We start from the raw sequence: 12,441 nt of genomic DNA, 5'->3' as shown, positions 1-12,441 counted from the left end.
CGTGTCTATCCACTGCTGGATAGAGGCCTCGCCGCATATTTTGACCGAGGGAGTAATTTTACCACGCTGGTCTGTGTGGGTTGGTTGAAAAGGGAGTCCAGGGCCAGTTAAGCGTCACTCACTGCTAACGTTAGCCACACCTGGGAATCGAACTTAGGTGACTCAGTTCATTGTGCAGTGTGCAAACAACCATGCCACCGCTGCTCTTAGGCACAGCACATCACCCCCAGATAAATCAATTAAATAAATACCTGAATTATTAAATTCTTGAATGAGTCATACATCAGTGGTGAAACATTTTAATACGTCTTATTGTTCAACCCAAAGTGGTTTCCCTTTCAAATGAGCACGAGGAAGAGTGGATGTCATGTTTTACAGCCCTCGGCCAATGGTGGACATTCCACATTCCTATGGCAAAGGCAGGGGCCACCCAATAACAATCCCATTTCTGAGTGCCCACAATGCAGCACTCGTTTCATCAACCCCAGACGAAGAGAACCTCCGGCCGACTGGGAATTAAACTCGGACCTTTCCACTCGTATGTCACGCACTTCAACCACATTGCCAGCCGGCCACGTATTTTCTCTTAATGTCTGTGGAGTGTACATTCTCTGTGTAACGTAAATACAGCTTAAATTATGCTCTACACTACTTATGTGTGTCGTGTTCCGTTGCGATGGCTTTAAAATACCTGAAGGTATTCCCACAAGGTCATATCACCCATGCTATCGTTTTTGTGTTATTTATATATTTTTTTTAAAACATCTTTCACCAGAGTCTCAAAGCACACCGAGAAGGAATTGCAGGGCATGTCCGTTGTTAACCGTAATTGCTTTGACATTCAATCCATAACCCCATAAATTCTTTAACATTCCATATTAATAAATCAATTACGTTTCCTGAGTCGAGACACAAACCAGAAGCACTGCCCCCCCTGCCCCCCCCCCGCAAAAAAACACACAACAACCGGCTAAATAATATGGGCCCGGCCACCTTTTGTCCTCTGAGGACAGAGGGCCTCTTAGAGCGCAGCTTATCGATTAATCCGGTCACTGCTGACGCCGCCACTGCCCAATGCCAAGGCTTTATCATCGGTAACCATCACAGTGTGCGAGCACACGTGGCCTGGCACGCGTGCTCCTCTCTCGTTAGGGAAATGCCCAACGAGGATGTCACAAGAAATGTTTTTTTCCGCCAAAGTTAACTCCGTCGGTGGAGGTCGCGCGCGCGTGCAATCGTGCGCAGAAGCGGGCGGTGGCGGTGTGAAGGAATAGCAGAATCAAAATATTTATTCATGCTGGAAGAATCCGATGAGGTATAAAGCACGTTTTCACAGTGGTCCTGTAGGGGCGGGGAAAAGCCGTGGCACTGCCGCTGCCGCTGCTGCGTTTGGACCCTCAATCCTCCTAACGCTTCCTCCGCTTCGGTGCGGTCAGCCGTGACCCTAACAAGGTCAAATGACACGCGTCCGCCGCCACTTGCGAGTCGCCCGCCGACTCGCAAGTTTCACCTTCGACAGTGAGCAGTGGTTCTCTCAGCCTGCGGGTTCCGCAAGGCACTGCCCAGGGGCACCGCAGAAACTGTTGCGGTACTACGACGATTTGAATAAATTGTCCGCGAAACGTTTTTGAGGGTTCGCTCACTGCCCGCGGGGAGGGGCCCCCCCTGCGACCGCGGTGCCTCAACTAGTGGAAGAAGTAGCCCACCGCGTTGTGAGTGACTGAGGTTGCCGTCTGCCCCGAAGTGCGAAAACCGATCCAGAGTCTGAGACCAGGGAAAAAGCGCCGCGCCTCCGATTAGCACGGCTGCCTACGTACGGTGTCAAAGAATTTCGATTTAAAGCTTTCGCGACTGCAAGGATTCATCTTCTTTGGTTCTTTCGGTAAAGTCACGTAGAATGAGAATAAAATAATAAAATAAAACAAGACAATAAAATTCTCACTGTCTTATTTTATTTTGTTATTTTATTCTCATTCTACGTGACTTTACCGAAAGAACCAAAGAAGGTGTGAAAGAAGTCGACGTACATACGTGCAGAAAGGTTGGGAACCACTGCTCCTTTACAAAGAACGAATTAAGAAATTAAACCGAGCTGGCTAACAAAGGGTTAATGCTCGTAACGTCTGCAATGAAAAATTCATCATGCAGCCGAGATGCTTCTGAGTCTATTTATTTATTTATTATTTCCCTACGGTTATTCTCTTGTTTTTGTCTCTCCACAGGCCTCCACTGCTCATTGGCTCAGTGAAGCAAGAGAGGAGAGGACTTATTTCACAAGCAGCACAGTCTCTCAGGTGGAAGGGAGATGCCTGCCTCGCTCACAGAAGCAGGGTCGCACAAAGACGCCCCGTGTAGCCTCAACAGACTGTTGGGGCAAGTGCTGTTAGCGAGCAGCACCTATGAAGGCCAGCAAATGGCACACGAGGTGGTGGGTGGCCAGTACCACACGCAGCCGCCTTTGTCTCCCCAGTGGCGATGTTTACACACCGCACCAGGTACTCATTTGAGGCTGAGTCAACCTAGGGGAGGCCCAGGACCGGTTCAGATAATTGTCAGCGGTGTTGGCCGTGAGCGTGAATCGAACTCGGGTCGCCGGATTCGTAGCGCAACGCTATAACCGCTACACTACCGCTCCCCACCTATAACAGACACACACCCACAGACACGCACACAGACACACACCCACAGACGCGCATTCAGGCATTCACACTCGCTCACGGTGGCCGACCCGTACATTACGCCTGTCCTGTGATATTTTCTCCACTTCGTTTCCCACCGAATCTGTGAGCAGACGCGACGGCCGAGGTAAAAACACCCGTCCTCTGAGTAAGCGAGAGGCCTCGCTCTGAGAAAAGCACATCGCGGGTTGGAAATTGTGACGCCTGTCGTGTTCGCGGACAGGCCCATCCTAGGGTGTGCTCGACTCGCTTTCGTGGCCGAAGTTTTTTTTCATTTGGAGAATAAAATTAGGTAAAAACACGCGTTGCGCTCGTTTTTCTTTGAAAGGCTGCCGACGTTTTCCCTGGGCTATCAACTTTCGCAAAAGGGCTATCTTTCGATTTAAAGCTTTCGTGACCGCGAGGATTCATCTTCTTTGGTTCTTTCGGTAAAGTCACGTAGAATGAGAATAAAATCATAAATTGATAAAATAAAATAACACAATAATATTCTCACGACGTTTCGGCCACAACACAAGCGGCGAAACGTCGTGAGAACATTATTGTGTTATTTTATTTAATCAATTTATTATTTTATTCTCATTCTACGTGACTTTACCGAAAGAACCAAAGAAGATGAAGAGGGCTATCTTTGATTCGATGTTTTTTGACCCCGGCATTAATAATTCCAATCTCGATCCGTCTTGGTTTCATTGCACTGAATAGTCTCCGTAAAATCTGTTTTAAATCAACTGCAATTGCCACGTGATTGAGAACCCGTGCTGATGATCATTATAAAACAACAAAAAATGTACCATTTTTTTTTGTTACCAGGTAAGACCCACCGAGCTATACAGCTCTTTTCCGGAAGCGACCTGGCCACAAATGATAGCTCCAACGAAGTGGCTGACCGTTATGTGTAAATGTATAGCACCCAAATACTCTAAACACGTGTTTCTAAATGTGGAGGGAAAAACAAGAGGACCCGGAGAAAAAGCCAAGCGACCACGGGGAATATGCAAACTCCAAATAAACATCAGGCGTCAGGGTCGGAATCAAACCCACGACCTCCTGTAAAACATCGCCTTAAATCGGCAATGGCCTTCTTCATTGCACAGGGCCACGGCCCACAATTCTCACCTGCTACAGTCATGTACGTACGTACGTTGAACTTCTTTCGCACCGTACGTAGCCAAGCATGCTAATCTGAGGTGCGGGTGACGGACAGCAAACTTTGCACAAAAAGCAGTTCTGTGAGGAACTACAATAGTTCGCGTCTACAACGGGGATGCGTTCCTGAACGGTTGCGACGACGGCGAATATCGAAACGACGTCCATCGAAGCGACTCGCAGGGTAGTCAGGTGGTGCAGGTGAAGGCTGAGAGGCGACGGATAACGAGAAAGGACGAACGACGTTGCTGCCAGCGACGTGAGCGTGGGGTTGAGGCGATGCAAATCGGGTGGCGGTGTTCGTAATAAAGTGACGACGTGTTTGCAAAAGGACGTTAAAGGGGGAGACGTAAATCGGGGAGTTACTTTATTTATGATTTTCTATTCAAGGCCCCAGTATTGTTGACGAGTGTGTTGCGGTTTTTTTTTTTGTCAATCATGCTTGTGGACCACTGCCACCACAACAGCAGCAGTGTCGCCAAAATAATTTGTTTACTATTGAATTTCTCACCACCTTCCATGGGAACGTGGAATTTCCACCAAGAGCTCATAGATGAGCCGCTGCCCTTTTCGCTAAAAAAAAACGCCACTTTTTTCAAATTTTCTTGCTGTGGTTTTCACACCTGATGATGATGATGATTGCTTGTGTTGCAGTCGAAACGTCGTGAGAATTTTATTGTTTTATATTTTTATCATTTTAGTGTTTCCCTTCTACGTGAATTTACCGAAAGAACCAAGAATATAAATCCCTGCAGTCCCGAAAGCTTCAAATCAAAATGTGAACGGAACACCGTTCACAACGGACCCTCACCACCGCACAACCAAGTTGCTCTTGGCAGCCTTGTCGAACAGCGATGAGTGAGTGAGTAACATTGGAAGAGGTTAACCGTTATGATACATTAAAGAGCGTGCACTACGTAAAAACAGACGTCGCACGCGCACCCTCGCCATCTCGAACCCTGTCCTCTTCGTAAAAGCGCGTCCATAATTTATTTGAAACATTTTTAAAATTACAAAAAATTCCATCGGCTGCTGCGTGCTCGCTTCCCACGTGGCCAGGCCTCCGTTCTATCCTCGGTCATAATAATAATAATAAAAAAATACTCTTTTTACGATTACGAGCAGAGCATTGGCAGACAACTGTCATTTTCAAATGGCAAGATAATACGGATGGCGTTTATTTTTTTTACGTTCTCCGAGATTTTAATAATTTTCTGGCAAAGTAATTCTATTCACAGAAGCACGCATTGAGAAGTTGGAGACATTTTGAATGAACCGCCTCAGTCCTCTGCCTTTGTTACTCCCACCTCTTCGGTGTCGATATCTATTATACACCTTACCAACTTCTTTGGCGCCTTTTAAAATGTGAATTTGTTACACAACAAAATCCTGTTCAGCCAGTTACCCAGATAGTTTCGGTGCCAATGGCCCGCAGCAGCCACTACCGATCGAGTTATTGTTGGGGTAGAGAGGAGCCCAGCCAGCAGCCAGCCAGGAAACTCGAGGCATAAATTATTTGTTACAGTAATATTATAATCATCATACTCATTGGGTCTTTCGGTAGAGTCACGTAAATATAAAAATAATAAAGTAATAAAACATCCTCCTGCCTCAGCAATCTGCCTGCTGTATTTTTTCACCTGAAGACGATTGCTTAGGTTGGGATCGAAACGTCGCGATTTTTTATTATTTTATAATTTTTCTATCTACGTGACTTTACCGAAAGACCCAGAGAGTATGAATTCCTGCAGTCACGAAAGCTTTAAGTCAAGAAATAATAACATTACAAATGTTATAACATTATTATATGATTTTTTTTTTAATCCAGAAGGGTTCTTGATCGAGATGTTTGGCCAATAAAAGAATGTTTTTGCAGGTGGAAGGAAACCAGAGTGCCTGGAGAAACCCCACGAAGACGTGGGAACAGCACGCATTAATTTCACTGAGAAAATTCTGTTCCGCGTTAGACAGTTTTTACAGGGCGCCGCTGTGGCCGAGATGTTAACTACCTCGCTTGGTATACAGGAGATCGTGGGTTCGTGGATTTTTCTCCGGGTCCACGTTCAGAAACGTGCATTTTAAAGTATTTGGCTGTTGTAAATTTACACTTGCGAGAAAATTAACTTCGTTGGGATATCATTTGTCATCGCCAAGTCGCTTCTGAAAAAGAGCTTATATGGCTCAGTTGGCCTTACCATGTAAAATTAAACAAGTAAACAGTAATAAAGCATGAGAATAGGTTTTCCCCTTTTTTCTGGCAACAAAACAGTCGTGTTCAGATGTTAAAATACCAAACTGAACCCTTTTACAAGGAATCATGTCTGCATTAACCGCAATGCTTCTGGTCAGAATGCAAACAAAAAACGTACTCTGAGGCTCATTCTGACCACAAGTATTGTGGTTAATGCAGACATGATTCCTTGTAAAAAGGTTTTAGTTTTGTGTTTTAATATCTTAACACCTGTTTTGTTGTGAGAAAAAGGGGAAACCCTATTCTCATAATTTGGTACTGGCAAAGGAGGTCCAATGAAGTAATAATGCAGTCGTTTAAAATTTGCTTTACAATGAGTGTGTCAAGTTCCCCTTCCCTCCGACTTTGTATACACCACTCCCCCCCACCCCGTTCAACAAATTGACGCTCCAGGACCTCCTGTAAAGTTCTGAAATCGCGAAAGCACGATTAATAGCCGGGGAGAAGTACGGTGTGGCCCCACACACAGTGGCTTAAGTTATCCCTGTAACTGGCCGATGTGAGGAATTCATGGGCCGCAAAAATTCAATACGAGCTGCACATCGCTGCGACTCCCTGAAAATTCAGGCTCGGAGGCCACAACTCTAGCACAGGGCCAACCACAACAACGACCACGCTAAATTGTACTTTTTAGAAAGTTAAATTTAGCTCGTGTTTTCTGCTTTCTTCAAATTGAGGATTCATACGGGTTACGTTTTGGTATTGGCGGTTGGGTTCGTGTATTGTTAAGTCTCGATCGCTTTTACAAGCGCATCATCGACATTTCCTGCAATTATTTTTCTCCAAAATAATTGAACCGACGTCGTTGCCCCACTGGTTAGAACCCGAGAAGAGGGAAACCAGACAGGACGGTGACTTATTGATGAATGTAACCACTTAAACGTAATAATGAGAAGAATAAATAATATTCCACGCAGACCAAGCCGGCGAGTTAGTGATTTAAACAATAATTTGTAGAGGTTTAACTTTAGACAACAGAAACTGTTTGGGAAAAGGATCAACAGTGTGATTAATACATGGCCCTCTGTTCTGTCTCTGCATTATGATTAACTTTTTTAAAGTCTAGCGGCCTAGTAGCTTTGTTGATTTGTGTTACTAGCAGCAATTGTTGAAGCAAGCAAAGTATGAAATTAATTTAACCTAATTTTTTATTTTACCATTTAAGGGCAACTGAGCTCTATAGCTCTTTTTCAGAAGTGACCTGGCCACAAATGATAGCTCAACAAAGTGGCTTATCATCAAGAGAATAATAGCAGTCAAGTACTCTAAATACATGTTTCTAAATGTGGAGGGAAAAACCGGAGGACCCGGAGAAAAACCGACGCTAAGGGGAAAACATGTAAACTCCAAATATACAGCAGCAGGCGTCAGGATCGAACCCACGACCTCCTGTATACCAGACGAGGTAGTCAATGATGGGGGGGGGGGGGGGTGGGGGGTGGAGGGTGCTGTAGCACCAATACAATACTTGATCTTATTCAACATATTTTAAATAAACCTGGATACATGATTTAAACACAGGGGGGGATTATGAAATGAGAGGCCCTGAGCAGCAATCAATTTTCGGCACCCAGAGCCATCTCTTAAAGCGATTATCAGCACTGCTCTCTATGGGCTATGCTTGCAACATTCGCTCGATGCTGCTGAAGATGCAGCGGCTCTCAGCTCACTGTCAGAATGCGTTCAAGTTCAATTCATGTCCCAGGTTCCAACTCGGCTCATCATCCCTCCGGAGCGGACAAAACGAGTAAACCACTTTGTGGGAAGTCGACAACGGTCGTCCTGTGGGACGTACAAAGCTCCCGCAATGAAAATGTGGAATATCTACCACAGGCATCGCCCCACCGCATCAGGTGAAGCAGCGACTTTGTCCGTGAGCGTCAGGCTCCGCACGGAAGGACACGCGCAAGTAAAAAAACACCACTTGGTAAAAACACGACGGCCAGTTAGACGTCTAATCCAGCCCAGCCCCGTGCGCATCAGGCACGTCGCTCGGGATAACGGGTCAAGAGTTTTTTTTTTCTTCCCGCCTGCACGGGATTTTTTTTATTTGTTTTGAGCTGGAACGCGAGGCTTAACCCCCTGGACAACTCGCTTGACCTTTAGAGGAGCCGCAGCTGCGTACCTTGCAAGCGGCGGACTCGTCCGTCCAAGGGAGACGTCGTGTACTGCGCCGGCGAAAACTCAAACTCAAAGTTCTGCAGGAGGGTCTCCGTGAGAGCCATCGGGAACGGCTGTCTTTCCTCCCCCACGCAAACAACCTCCTTCTGATGTTTTCGATCGACTCTTCCAAGCGGTGGGGGGCTGCCGCGAGAATCAAGTACCCTCTTCTTGTTGATCACGAGGCAAGGAAAATTATAATAGTTGTTCAACTATCTCGCTTGGAAAGGGGTCCTCCTCCGTTCAAAGCCACATTTCGCAAGATGCAAAATGCTGGGTCACAATATTCCGCTGGCAGTGAGGAGGTGGGGGTGGGGGGTAGGATACTGGCGTGACCACCAAACTCACAGCTCCCCCGCACTCTCTCTCTCCCTCGCTCACTCTCTTTCTTCCCGAACGAAAACCCCCACGGTCGATTGGAAAACGCAGAAACCTCGAGTGATTCAAATTGGGAGCCGATTTCGAATTCTTCCCTTAGCACGACCACGGCGGTTTCCTCGGGGAAAGAGGAAAAAAAAAACGACGCAGATGCTCCGCAGGTGCCGGTGGGTTTTGTTGTTGCTGTTAAGCAGAGGCAATTTCCACGGCGTTTGTTAAAAAATTAATGCGTACAGTCGGTGGCAAGCTGCTGCTGCTACTGCAGCCGCCGCCGCCGCCGCTGCTGCTACAGCAGAGCGCCAGCCCCATGGTGCAGAGCGCGACGCGGAGCCGGAAAACCGCCTCGCGAGACGCACCGACAACCACCGCCACCACCGACAACCACCGCCACCACCGACAACCACCACCACCAGCCACCACCACCACCGACAACCACCGCCACCACCGACAACCACCGCCGCCACCGACAACCACCACCACCAGCCACCACCGACAACCACCACCACCGACAACCACCGCCACCACCGACAACCACCGCCACCACCACCGACAACCACCACCACCGACAACCACCACCACCACCGACAACCACCACCACCAGCCACCACCACCACCGACAACCACCACCACCGCTACTGCCGCCGACGGCACCACCACCAGCCACCAGCCGCCGCCGCAGACTTTCAAAAGCCCCACGCGGTGGCAGCGTGAGAGAGCAAGTGATGTGACGACGACGCTTTAAGGGGAGAGCGAGCGGCACCTCGGAGCAAACCACTCCCGCAGCTCTGGGGGGGGGGGAGGAGTTGTGTCCATTGGCACGAGGGGGGGGGGAGGCAGCGAGGGTGGCAGTATGAAACGTCGACAGATTTAAACGGTGAAATAAAAATGCACTCTTAATGATCTTTTGCGCGCCAACAATTTTGCGACGAGCGAGTCGGAGGTAATTGAAGGCGGCTCGCCTCCGCCCCTCCGCGCCGACGTCGGCGGCACGACCGCCACGGATTTTGGTTGATTGCTTTTGAAGACTTTTTTTTTCGACGTTGCACATTTCGCGTGACAGTGGTTGGGGCGATGGGGGGGGGGGCACGGGGCTGTGGGGGTGAAATTGGTTCGGCCTTTTGAGAACTCTGCCACAATGCTTGCCCGCATTCGGGCTTGTAACAAAAAAAAGGATTTAAAAAAAACACACACACACACACAAAGGGTTCTGGAAAGCTCTGGTGAAGCAAAAAAACATTATTTTTTTCTCTCTCTCTCCATCACAGGCCACGGGAACAACGGGCGGGGATATAATAACTACAGTCACGCCATGCCCCACAATTCGCTGGCTTTTGGGAGTCGCACTCGGTTTGACGCTCGCCAATCGGCGAGGTTTGTTAATTTTAGGGCGCGCTCTGAACACGGATCAGAGGCGCAACTCCTCCAACGTTGGAGGTGGCAACGCCGCGTCCACCAAACGCACTTGCCCTTTGTTTTAAGAAGCGAGCTGTGTGCGTGGTGGGGTGGTACTGCCACCGCGAATTCACGTTGTGGAGAGATGTTAACCACCTCGCCTGGTGTACAGAAGGTCGTGGGTTCGATCCCGACCCTGACGTCTGCAGTATACGTGGAGTTCGCGCGTCTCTCTCTGTGGTCACGTGGATTCTTCTCCGGTTTGTCCCTCCACATTTGGCAACATGCGTCTTAGAGTATTCGGTTTACTATCTTGACGTGAAGCTTTCGTGACTGCAGGAATCCATACTCTTTGGTTCTTTCGGTCGAGTCAACCAGATAGAAAAATAATAGATCACGACGTTTCGATCGCAACACAGGCGACCGTCTTCAGGCGAGAGGGTATGGCACATCCTCGATGCGCACGGTTAGTAGGGAGTTCCACAACGTTCGCGTTCGGTGATCCAGCACGCGAACGTTGTTCGCTGCTGCCTCCACACAACGGTGCTGGGTAACAGCCGTGGCGCCACCAACCGTTCGGAGGTGACGATGGGCTGAGTCAATCCCCGACCAGGAATTCGACACTTGCAACCATTCCGACCGCTGAGCCACCTGGCCGGATGAAGGTTGAATGTTTCTATGAGGCCACCTTGCTGGACAGCCAGTGACACGCACGATGCATATAGCCTGTACCGTCATGATTATGCTGTTTTTTTACGTACTTAGTGACACTCAAACAACCCCCGTGACCAACGCAGCATTGGGAGGCCTTCGTCCAGCAGTGGATTGATAGAGGGCTGTGAATGAATCGCGAGTTGTAGTATTATTACTATTATATAGAGACAGGTGAGAGATAAACAAGAGTGAGAGACGGTTTAGATGGAGGCAGGAGACGCAGGCGAGAGAGACACGAGAGTCGATCCCAATTTCCACTTACTGCATAATAATATTCATTTATTTATTTATTTTCCTTCAATCCACTGATGGATGAAGTCCCCCCCCCCCCACCCCGCCCAACACCTTTTGGTCGCGGCGATTATTTGACTTCAAACACGTTACGCGGTGCAGGTTTCACTGCTCCAATGAGCACGGTTGGCTATGTACGGTTCTAAATCATTTCAACATACATACGTACGTTAGTGAATGGGGTGCCCAGGACTAGTTCAGATATTACCTGCTGCTGATGGTGGTAGGGTTGGCCGGAAATAGAACTCGGGTATACGGGTGGGTTTGTGGAGAGCAGTGTATTAACCGCTGCTCCGGCCAATGATAATGTACTTATGTATGTTGAACTTCTTTCGCATAGCACGTAGCCAACCGTGATGTGTGCATTTTAATGGCATGAGAGTGCATCCACTGTGGAGGTGGAGTCGTGAGTTCTGCTCGTGTGCCAGAGCCAGATTGGACCGTTGCACCGCGGAATCGTGAGCGATAGCGACAGACGGACGGTGGCTGGCGAGGAAGATTCGGGCTCGCCAGTGCCGTAGAGGCATCGTTGCCGAATCCTCTAAATCTTGCATGGCAAACTCACGCAGAGCACAAACCTTCCTTTCACCGAGGGGGTCAAAGGTAGCACAAAGCTACAAAAACATAACCAAGCATCTTTCGTAGCTGGTGGCACTGCCGTTAAACGAAACTATTTTTTTTATTTTACGAGGTAAGGCGCACTGAGCTATATGCCTCTTTTTCAGACGCGACCTGGCCAAAAAGGATTACTCAACAAAGTGGCTTGTCACGTGGAAATTTATCGCAGACAAATACTCAAAACGCATGTTGATTTTAAATATGGAGGGGAAAACCGGAGGATCCGGAGAAAAATCCACGCAATCATGGGGAAAACATGCAAACTCAGGTTCCGGATCGAACCCACGACCCTCCTATATACCTGAGTTCGATTACCAGCCACGGCTAACATCGATGGCGAGTGATATCTGAACCGGTCCTGCCTGGGTCTTCCCCCCATTGTACCAAGCTGTAATGACCTGCATGGTCAATGGTGATCAAACAACTCGCATAACCAAAAGGTGCCTAAGAGGCCTTCATTCAGATTGCAAATTTTAATGACATCTAATTCAATTAATTACATGACAAATGGGTGAAAATTTATATATATTTTACAACCAAATGGTTGTCACAGTGGCACGGTGCATGGCTTGCAATAAAAAAAAAATGTTCAGAGGGTCAAACTGAGCCCCAGCATCCCTGCCAAGTAAATAAATTGAGTATCACTTTATGCAACAGCGGTGGTCGTCCCTGTACATATGTAGTGGCATAGCGCCGACTGCTGTCCAGCAGCCGCAACTGCGGTGGACAGCGCACACGCCGTCGAGCGTAAAACACGGTGTGTTTGCCGGCAGGGTGGAGGAACTGGGGCAAGGGTCATGGAAGACCTCA

The 12,441-nt window shown here is 48.2% G+C and overlaps 1 protein-coding gene across 5 annotated transcripts in view; it reads right to left on the bottom strand.

Annotated features, from left to right (window-relative positions):
- Nucleotides 1-12,441, bottom strand: part of LOC116943326 (spectrin beta chain, non-erythrocytic 1-like) — a 153,101-nt gene that overhangs the window by 78,100 nt on the left and 62,560 nt on the right. The window contains exon 1 of one of the 5 annotated variants that reach the window (XM_032956119.2): nt 8,204-8,972. The exons of the other annotated variants lie outside the window; for them this stretch is intronic. Coding sequence (XP_032812010.2) covers nt 8,204-8,303 — 100 coding nt within the window. The 5' untranslated portion in view covers nt 8,304-8,972. Of the gene's footprint in view, nt 1-8,203; nt 8,973-12,441 lie in introns of those variants that run through there. 5 annotated transcript variants of the gene reach the window in all.

This window comes from Petromyzon marinus, chromosome 17, assembly GCF_048934315.1.
Source record: "Petromyzon marinus isolate PM22_M1 ecotype Great Lakes invasive population chromosome 17, UKy_Petmar_22M1.pri1.0, whole genome shotgun sequence".
Classification (NCBI taxonomy): domain Eukaryota; kingdom Metazoa; phylum Chordata; class Hyperoartia; order Petromyzontiformes; family Petromyzontidae; genus Petromyzon; species Petromyzon marinus.
Note: the sequence above shows the minus strand (reverse complement) of the source record. Positions and strands in the feature narration are given on the sequence as shown.